The sequence below is a fragment of the Crocodylus siamensis genome, chromosome 1, assembly GCF_052110815.1.
Source record: "Crocodylus siamensis isolate JL-2025a chromosome 1, ASM5211081v1, whole genome shotgun sequence".
Classification (NCBI taxonomy): Eukaryota; Metazoa; Chordata; order Crocodylia; family Crocodylidae; genus Crocodylus; species Crocodylus siamensis.
Window position 1 is genome coordinate 314,562,599 of NC_143395.1, and position 15,365 is coordinate 314,577,963.

At 41.1% G+C, this 15,365-nt stretch overlaps 1 protein-coding gene across 1 annotated transcript in view; it reads left to right on the forward strand.

Annotated features, from left to right (window-relative positions):
* SLC10A2 (solute carrier family 10 member 2) overlaps positions 1-14,176 on the forward strand; it is a 90,759-nt gene extending 76,583 nt beyond the window's left edge. The window contains exons 6-11 of the mRNA XM_090047816.1: positions 737-1,106; positions 4,045-4,163; positions 5,548-5,636; positions 10,483-10,658; positions 11,930-12,087; positions 14,004-14,176. Coding sequence (XP_089903942.1) covers positions 737-1,106; positions 4,045-4,163; positions 5,548-5,636; positions 10,483-10,658; positions 11,930-12,087; positions 14,004-14,176 — 1,085 coding nt within the window. The remainder of the gene's footprint in view (positions 1-736; positions 1,107-4,044; positions 4,164-5,547; positions 5,637-10,482; positions 10,659-11,929; positions 12,088-14,003) is intronic.
* The last annotated feature ends 1,189 nt before the right edge of the window (positions 14,177-15,365 follow it).

A 15,365-nucleotide genomic window follows, 5' to 3' on the forward strand; every position in this document is an offset into this window, starting at 1 on the left:
CCATGAAAACCAAGGGTGTTTTATGTGTGGTATGTTTATGGTATGTTGTGCATACACAAAAATAAAGTACTTGTATCTGGTTTTGTAAGAGCAATACCCCAAGTTCCTCTGAAGTGCAGTTGTATGCAAACTCTAGTAATCATGCTATTTATCTTGAGCGCCAAACTTGCAGGTTCTTTAGCTAGGAGGACTGATTCTACATCACACCACTGACACCAGAAGGAGTCAGCATGACTTCCTCTTGCACCGACTCCAAGAGCAGTCAGTATGACAGAAAGAGTCAAACTACATGCAAGAAAGATTGAAGTCTTGGCTTTCTCTCTGTCCTATGATTCCCATTCTCTGTGTTAAATGATCCAGAAATTTAGCTCATATCTTTAAATATTAGCATGGCTGTTCTGTCAGTGTGAAACTGCATCTTATCATGTGAATAAATGATTAATTTAAAATTTGCCACTATATGAAGCTAGTACCATACTAACAACTATATGAATCAGCACTGGGCCAAACCCTTAGGTTATTGTTATCAGTTCAAGTATTTATTGCCTTGTATTGCCTCTCACATTACTTAAAAAGAGCCACCAAGAGGAAAGCATTTACAGAGGATTTAAAAGTTTGCCTTGGACCTGCTTATCCCTTTTCTTTATTTCTTTATTTTTTAAAATGCAGCAGCACCAACTTTCAGAGAAATTTTATTATGGGTACTCAAAGAGTTTGACAGCAAACTCAACTGTAGGTATTTCAACCTGTTCCGCAAATGCCACCATTTGCAATGGCACATCTTGTGTACTACCTGAGAATGATTTCAACAAGGTTTTAAGTGTAATTTTAAGTACTGTCATAACAGTCATGTTGGCAATGGTGATGTTCGCCATGGGTTGCAATGTGGAGATAAAAAAATTTTGGGAGCACATAAAAAGACCATGGGGTATTTTCGTGGGCTTCCTCTGTCAGTTTGGAATTATGCCTCTCACAGGCTTTGTGCTGTCTGTCGCCTTCAATGTGAAACCTATTCAAGCTGTTGTAGTGCTCATCATGGGATGCTGTCCAGGTGGAACTTCTTCCAACATCCTAGCATACTGGGTAGATGGTGACATGGATCTAAGGTAAGAGCCTCTGCTCTGTACAGAGACAATTTTTTTTTGTTCAGTATAATAAATTTTGTTTCAGGGACTATACATATCTGTTCAGTTCAAAGCACATTAAGGCCTGGAAGCCTGGTTGAGGCTTTTAGTAATTATTATGAACTTTGTAAGCAAAAGTCAGTGAATATAGCATAAGGCAATAACCAGTTTTTAATCTAATGCCCTATTAAAGAAATCACTAATGGAAAAAATATTTATCCACCTTCATGTTCTACAAAATGGGTAGGCTTGGAAAGTTTACCCTTTTATAGCTAACAAGAACCAAAATTATTCATGATAATTCTGTCTGCTTCTGTCACTATGCAAAATTTTGAAACTGAAGGAATGCTTTATGGGTTACAAACCACAAGCTGGTGCAGTCCTGTCTACCGGGTGCAATGAAAAAAGCTCCTTTGTGGATGTGATGATCTCAGTGGCAGGTCACTTGGCTGCAACTTCAAGACTCTGTGAAGTCAGAAATTGTGATATGTCAGGCAGCTGGCATGTTCACAGACATCAAACACAGGGTAGAATTGAACCCTGCTCTTGATGGAAATCCCAAGACGCATTTTTTAATTCTTTAGCTCTAACAGCCTTTACAAATGAGCAATATTTTTTTAAATAATCCTGATTACTTTGTTCTAAAATAAACAGCATAGTCTCTCCACTTCCCACAGAGTTTCATAAATTACAGCATTCATCCAATTTATCATATGCCAGTCTGAACTAGCAATGGAAAAACTAATAGAAGTAGGAGAGATGTGAAACTGTGGTGAACAAGCTAAGAATTTTAATATTTGCAGCTTTAATAAGACATTTTTTCCATGTTATGAAAACAATGAATTTCTCTGTAACATACAGGTGTTAATGCAAGATGTGGTTTTTTAGTACAGTATATAATCAACTCTGCTAATCACCAGCTTCCTCACTGTGGAAAAAAGACCTATAATATAAATTGCAAAGTACTTTATTTCAATAAAGTACAGCTCTTACAAAACCACAAATGGAAGGCAATTCAGCAATAAAGCTGAAATTCTGTCATGGTCTTGACCCATTTCACCTGGGAAGAACAGTGCCCACAGAACCAAATCTCTCTGTCACACCAGTATAAATTTAGTGTAATTCCACTGAATTCAGTGGTATAAATCTGGACTGACAGTGAAATAAATGAGAGTAGAATCTGGCCCTAAGTTTTTAAGAAGCTTCTTGAAGGAAGACGTATATTAAAACAGCTGTAAAAAAAGGAGTTATTCTAATATCTTGTTGTAGTTACTGTTATTGTTATTGTTGTGATATAAAATCCACAAGCAAAAGTAAGGAGTCAGGTGATGGTCCCCGTATCAAGAAATTCAGATACAGTATTTAAGGTAAACAAAACAGAAGCAGATTTACTCTCCTAAGAAAAGAACCAGCTCAAATGCTATGTGTTCCTCCAGTGAAGAACCAGATGCTTCATCCATGAGTAACCCTACAAATAACAAACTGATCTTTTTCGGAAGGTGGGAGAATATGCAGCCTGCTTGTGCTAACTCCCCATTTTATGAAACTTATGTGCTTTGTCTCTCTTACCAGTTGACTACACCAACACTGTAGGTATCTTAAGCTACCCCACTACTGCAGCTGGGAACTACGAATGCAGCTCATGTGAACACAGCCAGTCTAAGCTATCTTAAATCTAACTAGCTCAAACATCAATAATAGTGCCATGGTAGCATGGGTTCAGCACTGGCTGTACAATCTCAGACCTACCCCACAGCTTTAAGGCAGGTAACACTACACCACTACTGCTTTCATCATGGTTGCTAGATTGATTGTGTGTATCTACACATGCTACAAGCACACCTTGGAGTTCACTGAAAACCCTTCCGGTGTGCCTGCATTATGGTCTGAGTGAGGTCATCAATGCCTATGAAGAAATAAAGCCACCCTGTGTCTTCAGGCTTGCAAATCTCAGTTGAGGTCTCTGCGTTGTGGTACAACTGATAGCAAATGAACAGGGAAGTTTTCTGACAGTAGGAGCTACTGCAACTTCTTGCTGGCATCATCCAATCCCTGCACTCTTTCCTGCCCAAGTGCAGGGGGAGTGGACCAGATGATCTGTAAGGTCCCTTCCACCCCCGCAAAAACTATGAAACTATGAAATTTGAGGCTTAGTGTTATCCCAAGAGTTTGTTCTGGCACTATGCTCAGGGTCTCAGGACTATGCCAAGCTGTTTGCACTGCAAATTTGAGAGTGTGGATACATGTGCAATGGGTGTGAGAGGACTAGGAGCTTATATCTTTGTCAGAATGCCAGACTCGCTCATAACCAGGGATCTGATAAAAAAAAAATCCCCAATTTTTTAATTAAAAAAACCCCCAAAAGTCACATTTCTCCATGATTAAAATGAAACACCAGTAGATAGATAGATAGATAGATAGATAGAGTTTCACTTTAATCACAGAAAAATGTGGCTTTTGAGCTACTTGTTTTCATCTGAAAATTGGGGGGGAGGGGGACATTAATCAGAGAAAAGCAGAATTCCTGTTCATAACATGATAGGGACAAACACTTCAGGTCTCTAGAAGTCCTGAGAGAGGCCACTGGGAACACATGCAAAACAGCTTCAACATTACATTGGGCAAGCAGTAACAGGTAGGCAAGACAAGACCCATGGGAAATTCAGTGTGAACCATTTACAATACACATAACAGAATAAAGATGAAGTTTCTGCTTTCACTTGGACTTTTTCTTTTTTCAGGAAAAGCAGAGCTCTGAGATTTCTTCAACTCAGTTTTGTGTATATATGCAATAAACTGATTGTAGCCAGTAGCATTTCTTGTGCAACATTTCATAAGCTAGTAAACTGCAATAAGAAAATGAGAGGACCCACTGGAAAGAATGAGATGCACTGTAACCCTATAACTCATTTCTTTGCAGTGTCAGCATGACAACATGTTCCACCTTACTGGCAATGGGGATGATGCCACTTTGTCTCTTTGTGTATACCAAAATGTGGACAGACACTGGCTCAATTGTACTCCCCTATGATAGTATAGGTGAGTCAAGCAAATCACTCTTTTCCTTTTACCCATCTTCCATATTCTTCCTTTCTTGATATCAACCATGTTTTGTAACATCACCATACAGTGTCAGACTGATAGAGACCCATACGTTAAAGGTATTTTTAAAGGTAAATTTATGGGATTTAGGTGCTCACATGCCTTTAACAATCTAGCTGAAATGGACCCAGTAACTTCTCATCTTGCAAGATGGAGCCCTAAAGCTATTAGAAACTGGTACAAATACTTACCACAGGTTGTGCAAATCACTATACATGAATGATGTCATAATCTTTTTGGAAATGTGGTGAAAATATAAAATCATTCAGGTTTAGAGGTTTGCCCTGACCTAAACTAAATCTGGATTTGGGGAGGGCACAAATCCCACAAAGTAGTGAGTCCTGGGACTATGACCCAGCAAAGTAAACAAAAAAAAAGGGTCACAGTTCTGCCTGGGACTAGTAATGGTTTCTGTAACCAATGGGATGCAAGGATTTGATATAGATAGCATTATATCTGGCTGCCTTTGACTCCCCAACCTAAATGACCAATTTATAACTGGGGACAATATTCAGCCAAATCTGGAACTCTGAGGCTATAGGGAAGGACATTAAGTAATCTTCCCCCACACCCTCTAAACATGTGCCTGCAATTAAGTGTGCAATTAAACTCACTGAGTATGGTTGCAACTCTGAAATCTAAAGAAAGTGACAGAAAGGCACCATCAGGAATTTGACTTATGGCTTAATTTGATTCCACGCAGGAAACCTCAGCCTGCTACAAAGCAGAAATTGTGGATGGTTGCTTGAATTCACTGAGAATATGCCTTTGCTTAGAATTCAGAACAGACTTAAATGCTTTCCAGTACTGAGCCTTTAACGCTTACTGTTATGGGATCCAAATCTGTTGCCAAAACTTATTCATTCTCCATACAAGCATAGTCACCATTATATACTTTTTAATTTCAGTTCAAAAAATAATCATGAAACCTGTTTATGTTTTATAAAATCAATAGCAAGGAAAAATGCCCTCAACAAAACAAGTTCTAAGCTGGGTACTGTTGTATTCCAACAGAAACACCTGCAGGCAAAATGAACATTTAATACTACAATAAATAAATAGTAGATCACAGGATAGTAATGATTAACACACTGAAAGTGCTGTACGCTATTTGAATCTAGGTGGGTGAGCACATAACTTTGTAACAGAATTACAATTAACTCAATGGGTTGCCAAAGATAATACACTTCATAGTAAAGAATGTGTGCACGCATGTGTATGTGTACAACAGATGCCTGCTATTTAAATTTGTTCTGTCTGTTTATTGTATGTTTCCTTATTATAACTCTTCTTTTATAAATGTGATTTAATCATATTGCAGGAATTTCACTGGTGGCCCTTGTAATTCCTGTTTCGCTTGGAATATATGTTAACCATAGATGGCCCAAAAAAGCAAAAACTATACTTAAGGTAAGATATGATAGCTATATATACTTTTAAACCACTATTTATTATAGGCCAGATTATGGTTTTTGTGGCATTTCTTGAGTAATACATTACTACAAGGGTTGTAACTGCAATGAAATTCACAGCAGAAAACAAATAAATATCTTATTGCTTATAAATGTATACATTTCATACATTATTGTTAACCAGTATTCACCAGTGAGTGATTTAATATATAATGTCTGTGTGTGTGTGTTTGTGTGTGTGTGTGTGTGTGTGTGTTTGTGTGTACAATAGGTTTTTTTTAGTGCAAGGCTAACCTAAATAAACAAAAAAATTAATCCATACAGTTCAATTTCAAAAAAATATATAATTATTATAAATAGGAAAGAAAAATTAATTTGGCAATTTTTGTAATTACATTTTAGCAATTTTTAAATGATTATTTCATTTTCAAACAAAACACCTGAAATGGTATATTTTTAAAATGTTTAAAGAAAAATTTTCACCTTCCAATTTTTTTCCAGCTCAAATTAGTCATAAAAATTAACGCACATTCACAGATAGCTTTAGTACCCCCAAGCAGCACTTTCTGATACATAAAATGACCAAAATAAAACTGCCCAGATCTACGTGTTACATTTAGTGTTAACAGAAATGGAATTATTATAGTCCCTATCTTATTAAGTTCTAAGTGTTTCAGAGAGGTGCTGAGCACACTCAACTTTCATTAATTGTCCTTTAATTAATATGAATAGGCACTTACCTCAATATCTGTCACCCTTTACGTGGTACAAGATCAACACAAAAATTATCTGTATGTCAAACATGTTGTATTTATCTGTAGCTACTAATACATGCAGGCACTATCAAGTCTTTAATCCAAAAATGTACTTATTTCTATTCTATTCATTTTTAGGGAAAGGCACCTTAAAATTGGTGATGTGCCTTTTAAACATATTTTTGCAGCACTAAATGAAAGAAGAAACCACTTTAAATGCTTATTATCCAACACATAAACAAATACAGGGTGCTGTAAGATCAAAAATGATACTCAGGCGTAGCTTGCCTTCTGTAGTGCACTGAAGCATCAAGTAAAGGCCAGATAAAGCAGACAGAGCTGACAGACTTGAGCTCAGATAATGGCAAATGAGGAGATAAGAGTGCAAATAGAATACAAGGAGTAAAATCAAACTAGATTTTCACAGCCAGACCCTATTTCTCTCTTTCAGAAAATTCAGGTTAACAGCTCAGTCCAAAACCCTAAGAGGAATTGTTGCATTATTTCACTATTAAAAACCACAAAACATGTGTGATTAAATTTTTATTGCAAAAGTATCTCTTTAAATACAGGATTTTTAGTTATCATTTGACTGAATACTTTAATGGAATCAAAACTTCTCACCGTCAAAAAGGCTACATAAAGCTGTCCATGTGTAAACACAGGCTTAGGAATATAAATACATATTTTGTCAAAAGTCTTACCTGGTGACTTGTTTATAGTCATAGAATAAGAGGGCCCTTGTATACATGACTAAGGGCCCTTGTACATGTGAGGAAATTGCCCCTTTTAGTGGTTTAATTGCCCTTTTTAAGGATTTAATTGCATAACAGTGCACACATTCAGCAGCATGTTACAATTAAATTTTGTAACAGTACACACATTTGGCGGCATATTTCGATTTAAATGACTTTTTTACATAGCAAACTAAAACACGTCCCATGTATTTTAGTTTGCTACATAACGAATTACAGTGATATTCCTCATGTGTACAAGGGCCCTATCCAGAGAAGGCAGCAGGGACAGTGCATGGGGGGCTGGAAGCCCAGGTGTGCTCAGGGAAGTTTGGGTTTAGCAGGCTTCCAGAGCCCCATGCACCTTCTCCAACACCTTCTCCAGCTGCCAGCACAACCAACCACCCTCCTACCACCTTCCTGGGGCAGACAGCCCATTCCTGGGCAGTCCCAGGCAGCAGGAAAGTGGCAGAGACAGTACACGGGGCACTGGAAGCCACCCAAGCCCAAGCTTCCATGAGCACACCCAGGTGTCCAGCACCCCACACAATGGTGGATCTGGTGAGCTGGGGCTGCACCCATTCAGCTAACACCCTGGCCAGGTGGCCCTGAGAGGCCTTGGAGAGAAGCACTGGGCCCTCCACAGCTCAGGGGCTGCATAACCCAGTAGTTCATGCAAGCAGGCTCCACCAAGGGAAAAAAAAAGTGGTGAGGGGCCTGATCTTATTTATTTTTTTCTCCCAGAGCTTGCCTGTGTCTCCCATGGCCAGGGACTGACCTGCCACTGAGTCGCCCAGCCCCTGACCTGCACAAAACCCCCGTGCTTCCCTCTGCAGTGGCAGCACCTCTGGGTAGCACCCACCTACTGGCAACCCACCAGGGTGGTCCCAGGGGTGCTACTGCCATGGACGGAAGAACCGGGGCCTCCCACAGCTCAGGGCCTGCCAGCAGCTCACCCCCCCAGCTGCAGGAGAGGTAGGCAAGCTCCAAGGGGGGCAGGGAGAAACGATTGGGTCCCTCACCAACCTTTTTTTTTCCCTTTGGCAGAGCCTGCCTGCTCCACAGTGGAGGAGCCCAGTGCTTCATTCTAGCTTGGACTTGCCTGCTTAGCCTGTAAACCAGATCACTCTGACTGATTGTTTCAGTTGCCAGAACAACCAGTCAGAGTGCTCTGGGCAGACAGAATAAGCCTATTATTATAGATTCTTACAGATTCCCCCCCCCCGCTCCACCAAAAAACATTAAAACTAATGGGATGTCTACAGCCCAAGTTTACTTTGCCAGGAAGTAGCAATCCCAGCCACACAGGTATTTTGCATACCTATAGCCAGTACAGGCATGTTTGCTATATTAACATAGCCTCTCCACTGTCTCAGCAGTGCTAATTAGATAGCCTACATGAATGAAGCTGCATAGGTTCAAGATCAGGAGGGCATGTACTTCCATATTTCACAGTGTATAAGTCAAGGTTTGAAGCCCAAATATTGACCATTAAATTTCCACCTCAGCTTTTCACCATATTCAGGGCCTGGCTGGGCCAGTGCACAGTTTCCAGGCAGGGCTGATGCTGCCACTGCTGCAGCTGCCAGGGTACTCAGCTTTCCCGGCATCCAGCAGCTCCTTATTCCCCTGCTCCAGCCCTCAGGGCATCAGGTAGAGAAGTGGCAGGGATGTGGGAGCTGCAGTGCAGAGTGTCAGGCTGAGGCTGGCAGAAGCATAGAGCCTGCACTTAGGGGTGGTGGGAGCACAGAGCTTGGGTGGGCAGGGTGTGGGTGTAGGGGAGGATGTGGGTGTGGGGGAAGCCACATGCACTGGAGCTGGCTGCCTTCCCCCCTCCCTGCCTGCGCGCAGTGGTGAAGAGTGCAGCTTGCCAAGCCTGCGTCTCTCATGCTGCTTGCAGGGGCCAAGGCTGGGGCCAGGCTTGACGGTCATCTGGCACGATGCAGGCAACACTGGCCTCAGCCCCTGCGAGCAGCACTGCCTGGGCTGTGCCAACCAAGCACAAAGCCTAGACCCAGCCCCGGTCCCGGCCCCAGCCCCAGCAAGCAGTACAACCTGGGCCATGTCAGCCGAGCCCAGCCTCAGCCCCTCCCCCTCCAGCAAAGCTGATCTTACATGTGTCCACGTCTCAGGTGTCCTACTTGCAGTGAGGGTGTGCAGGGGCCAGTATAAATCAACCCCGAATTTCTGATGCAAAAAGTTAAGTCAACTTATACACCAGATCTGTGAAAAGCCTAACTTTTTGAATCAGAAAAATGGGGTCGACTTATACACCGCATCAACTTATACACCATGAAATATGGTATGTCATGTTTGAGGGTGCTGCCTGACATGGTGAGTTTGCAATGTAGACACCCACAAATCTGTCAGTCATACACCTCCAAATGGTCTTTTACTAAGGCTGCTGTTACATGTTATTCTTTAGACCATCTTCAATCTGTGGAATGTTAGACAGTGTTAAAGTTCGAGCAGCTTCAGAGGAGTTGCATGTTAAGGCTTAATGCCATCTCTTGACTTGAGGGCCTGGAAGAGCAGAGGCATGGCCAGAAGCCAGGACTCTATCCCCCTCTGGGAGTACAGCCCAGGAGTTAAGCATAGAACCTAGGGAAACATACCACCCTGGGCTCCATGATCTCGCCATGGTCAGTTCTAGGCAGCCCTTTCCCTCATTCCCCTTCCCAGGAACACAAGAAGTTGGGGAGGGAAGCCACCTCCCCCACAAAATTCTCCTGCCTTGGGGAAAGCTGCCCAGATGTGGGCCAAAGGGAAAGGGCCATGTGCTCAGCCCCAGTCCAGGGGCCTGGTTTGGGTCTCCTGGGATCCTTGGAGTCGACAGTGTGGTGCCATGTAGGTTGAGGTCATACCTGCTGGAGGTGGGTAGAGATGTTGGTTTGGGGCCAGTACAACCCCCTTGGCAGTATGGCTTGAGAGGGTGGAAAGTTTGTCGGGGGGAGAGGGGCTAGGAATCCTGCATCTTAGATGACTTCAAGTCAATTGCTTTTTCTCCATAGAGCACATTAACAATACCCTAGCTTAAGCTAGGTAGAACGGCTCAAAGATAACCCTCACCTAGCTTTAATACACTTAGAGAGTACTTAGCACAGTTTAACACACTTTAAGGCATGAATCCTACCATTTTAAGTGTCTTTATAATGGTTTAACGGTAACCTGTTACATCACCCTTAGTACACTACCAAATTTTTGAGTGCCAGTATTAAAATGAACTGTGAGAGCTATGCATACTATCTTTCAAAACGAATATAATAAAGATACCTCTATGCATGTTTAAACTGTGGCCAGTTTATTTGATTGAACCACAGTCTCTTCTACTTATCCCTTTATTTTCTCCCTTCAGGTTGGTTCCATTGCTGGAGCAATTCTCATAATACTCATAGCAGTGGTTGGAGGAATACTGTATCAGGGTTCCTGGATGATTTCCCCCGAACTGTGGATCATTGGGACCATATTTCCAGCTGCTGGTTACTCTTTAGGCTTTTTCCTGGCTCGCATTTCTGGTCAATCTTGGCACAGGTACAGATTTCTCTATAACTCAGAGCTTGTAACCTTATTCCAGTCATAAAAGAAAACTGGCCCTAAAACTGATGATTTTATTCAGTGATTAACCAGTGATAATAAACTCCGAAGACTTAGCTACTCCACCAAATCTCTCTCTCCTCGACACACCACCTATGAACATGCATTAAGACAGGACTTATGTTCTGACTTTTTTTCTTTATAGCTTCTGGTTTCTCTCAAGTCTCACTAAACTGTCCCTCTGTTTCCCTTTATGTGTCCCTAGGCCACACTGACTCCCCAACATGTGTGCACAGAAGGGATATGACCTGCAAGTTGGTGGAGATTGCAGTTAAATGCCCTCAAAGCAGAGGGCTTAAGTATCTCCATCTGCCTGATACTTTCATGCCAAATGTATTTCCCCGCCCCCAAACTGGCAATTTCTTTTCTCCTTTGCAACAAAGACATTTTCACTTTTACTGCATCCCTATTATTACCAGGGGTCCTGGTTTTCTCTGACAAAAAAATCCCCAATTTTCAGATTTAAAAAAGTAATGCAAAATCCACATTTTCCCATGATTAAAATGAAACACCACTATACATAGACACAGTGGTGTAAAAGTCTGCACTGCAGCTCCCCCACCTGATATCTGCCACTTCCCTACCTGATATCTATATCTATATATAGTGGTGTTTCATTCTGATAACAGAAAAATGTGGATTTGGGGTTACTTTTTTTAATCCAAAAATTGGGGATTTTTTTTGTCAGAGAAAACCAGGATCCAGGGTATTACCCATGCTACATGACCTGCATTCACCCCTTCATTTACAATGTGGCTATACTCCCATTCTTTCAATTTTTTCCCTGCCCTGTCTAATAATTCACGATATGGAGTTTGTTAACTTCCCTGTGTACCACTAATTATTTGATCCCAAACCCCTTGACTTTAATGTAGAAACTCCCATTGACTTCAATGAACATTGGATTAGACTCCAATTTCACTGTATAGTCAGTGAGGCACCATCAGGAGGAAGATATTACAATTAAGAAATTAATGTACAAGAAAACCTTGCATTAGTGCAGACAGCTTTGTGAACTTGCAAACAATGCTTTCTAATGCATACCCTTCACTGAGGTGCATGACGTGTGGAATGTTTTGTGGATTATGTGAACTGGAGTGTTCTTCCTGCTCTGTTACCTTTGGCCATATGTTTCTTTCATATCTGTATTTCTGCAGAGTACATTGATGCCAGAGGATATGACATTTTTCTTGTATTGCTCCCCTTAGATGTCGTACAGTAGCTTTGGAAACGGGCATGCAGAACACTCAGCTGTGTACAACAATTGTGCAGCTCTCCTTCACCCCTGAACAGCTTGCACAGATGTTTACTTTTCCACTTATCTACAGTATTTTCCAGATGCTATTTGCACTGATATTTTTAGGAGGTAAGCCACAGACATCTCCCTTCAGAACACTGTGACTATACATTGATAGCTTTATTATTAATAGTACTTTTATTTTATGTGGATAGTCGAGAGAATGTGAGTGGGCAGTTTAAAAATACTAATAACTAAAGAGAAATGGTTAAATGAAATAATAATCCAGATCCTCCTTGTATACAACATAAAGAAAGAGACATAAATCTCAGTTCTGGGTTCCAGCTGATGCCTAAAGATATTTTAAACCACCTGGAACTGGCCACCAGGAATACACCAAATGTTAAGAATCCTCTGGAAAACATACCAGAGGAGTAGCCAAGGCACAGAGGAGGTGTACCAGGGTGCAGAGGATATGTGACCAGGACACAGCATATCTAGCTATTCTGAGCTGCTATTACATCCCACAACCTGCTAAAGGTAGGAAAGATGCTGTAAGGGATGGAGAATTAGACTGGGACCTTAAGGGACCTGCATTCAGTTTCTGGCTCAGCCACAAACTTGTTATGTGATTTTAGTCCACTTAATGCCTCTGTTTCCCAGCTGTGAAAATAGAATGTCGTAAACATAAAATCCATGAAAGGCATGTGTGCACTTTAGTAATAGAGGGCATATAAATCCCTAGAAAGAGAGACACCCTAGCTCACCCTTCCACAGTGATATCCTCAACCCCATGTCTGGGCCCTCATGGCACATAAGTGGGCCAGAGCAACATAAAGCAGTTCCAAAAGTCTCAGTTCCAGGCAAGGAAGAGTCTCCTGACATGGACACATTGAAAGATAGCTGTAAGAGTGCCTCTTCAGTAACTCTTCACATGTCCAATGCTGGGTGGTAAAGTTATGTCTGCAGTTGGGGCACAGCATGTAATACTACAGAGATGCAGGATGTAGCCTGTAAGGCACCTAGAAAAGTGACTATACTCCAGACCAACCAACACAACTGCCAGGATTATACCATCTGTCTCTCCACTCCTCAGAGCAGCCCAGGGCTGGGAAGGCAGACCAGTAAAGCCACTTTAGCCCCACATTTACCCCCACCAACCCACCACTTGCAACTACTGTCCAGTTCTACTAAACTGTTAATGTGTGTCCTCCAGTCCTACTGGCATCCTAAGGTGTACACAGAAAGGATATGACATATAGATTAGTTAGGAATGCAATTAAATGCCCCAGAAACAGGAGGCCCAAATGTCTCCATCTGCCTGATGCTAGCATGATGGATGTGTTTTCTCTCATTTACAATTTTCTTTCTCCTTTGCCACAAAGAATTTTTCGCTGTAATTAACCTCCAGCCAAGAGAAAACTTCCTTCAGAGCTGTGTGTCACCCTCAGAGTAGACTCTCTGGAGCTACCAACACCCTCCTGGCAGTGTGCACACTGCAAATCTCCTAGCTGTTCTCAGCAAAAGGCAAGACCATGAGATTCGGTAGTAAACCTCTGGCTTGCCACACACAGCACTGCCACAGGGTCTGGCATCAAACCTGCAACACAGCCTCAGCCAATAATCCCAGGAACGCAATTGTGGCATCAACCATTCTTGCCCCACTGTTTCCATGCCTGTCCTAAGCACAGCTCAGTTACAACTGAGAACCACTGGCATGGAGCCTTCCCCATTCTAATGCAACCTTCTAAATATGACAACCATCCAGTCACCTAATACACCACTTGATCAAACAGCCAAGATAAAAATCAACCCTAAACAAAACCCAGTAGAAAGTTTTTTATTTCTAAAACAAACTTTTTCCATGATAAGTTATGGTTAAAGGCTTTGTGTAACATAGACTTTGTTTAGAGAACAATAGCTAGAAGTGCCTTAATAGTAGTATTAGGAAGATAAATGCCTTACAGCAACATCTTACTACAGTAGCTTCCCCAGCTTCTCATTATGATTTGTGCATTTAATTCAAAATATGTATTGATTCGTAGCCTACCAAGCACACAAAAGATGTCAAGGCACAAAGAAAACAGACTTCACTGCAGAAGAAGATGAAACAGAAACAAAATCTGAGTCATTATATACCAACATGAATGGCGGATTTACATCAAATGAAAAACAGACAGATAATCATGTTTCTGTGGACACCAGAGAAAATGTATAAAATATATGGTTTACTCAAAACTTTTGCTTATGAATCATTGCTGACAGGGAAATATTTATCCCAGGAAGACTTCCTATTTGGCATTGTATAGAAGACTTGAAATGATTGATTTGTGAAAGGTCTCTATGGTTTGGCCTTTGATTCTGAATGAAGTTTTTGCCTCCAGGATCAAATTCATTTGCTAAAATATTTAATGTTTCATAATGGGCTAGTATGACAAGGCTAAAAAGTAAAGCTGCTATTGCTGAGAAAAGGCATTTTCATTACTGACTTAAGCCCTGATTCTGCAAATAGATCTGCCAGTAATATCCCTGAATCAATGAGAAGTCCTTCCAAGTGGCTTGAATAGGTGCAGGGGTCCATGTGGTAGATGTAACATAGGACCAGGGTCTTATTGTGAACATAAAACAGCACAGAAAAGGAAAACACATAGAACAAAAAACAAAGAACTAAGCAATGTTTCCTTCAGGTCAGTATGTGCAGCCTAAAAACTATTGTGTTATAACAGTTGAGTGCTATTAATAAGGAGTGTTATTTTTTGTTTTCAATATGAGAGTTGTGTTATTTATCAGTAGAATAGGTATAGCCAGGACTAGAGATCTGCAGAGCAAGTCAATCCCATTGGTTTCCCAGTTTTCCTCCACTTATGTGGAGCTTACAGTGGGTTTCCTGCCCATTGTTTTGTACGAGAGTCTAATAGACGTATTTTCAGTATTTGCATAATCTCATATGATTTCAAGCCACCCCTTGGAAAGAGGGGTAAGCAACAAAAGTGTTAATTTATTCAAGAGCTATTACATTAAAAAGTATAAAAATACTCTGGGTCGCCATTTTTGTGCCCACTTGAATTTCAGTAACCATTGTATGCCGTCTGTTCAGGCAATTTAGTTATAAGGGTGCCAGATGTGCTGTTGTAATCAGCCATGTAAAGATATAAATTAGACAAAATATGGCAAGAAATAATTTTGGATAAAAAAGGGAACCCATAATTATTTGCCCCTGCAAACTGAAAACCACGTAATGAAAATCTGCCCATAGCTACATGGGTACACAATTCCAAGTAAAATTGCTTTGCACAATAACTTTATACTGCATGACTGTGAACTCCAAATACACAATACACATGATCCTGTGGTGTTTATACAAGGAAGGTCTATAAAAGCTTGGCTGAATACAGACTTCACAAGTG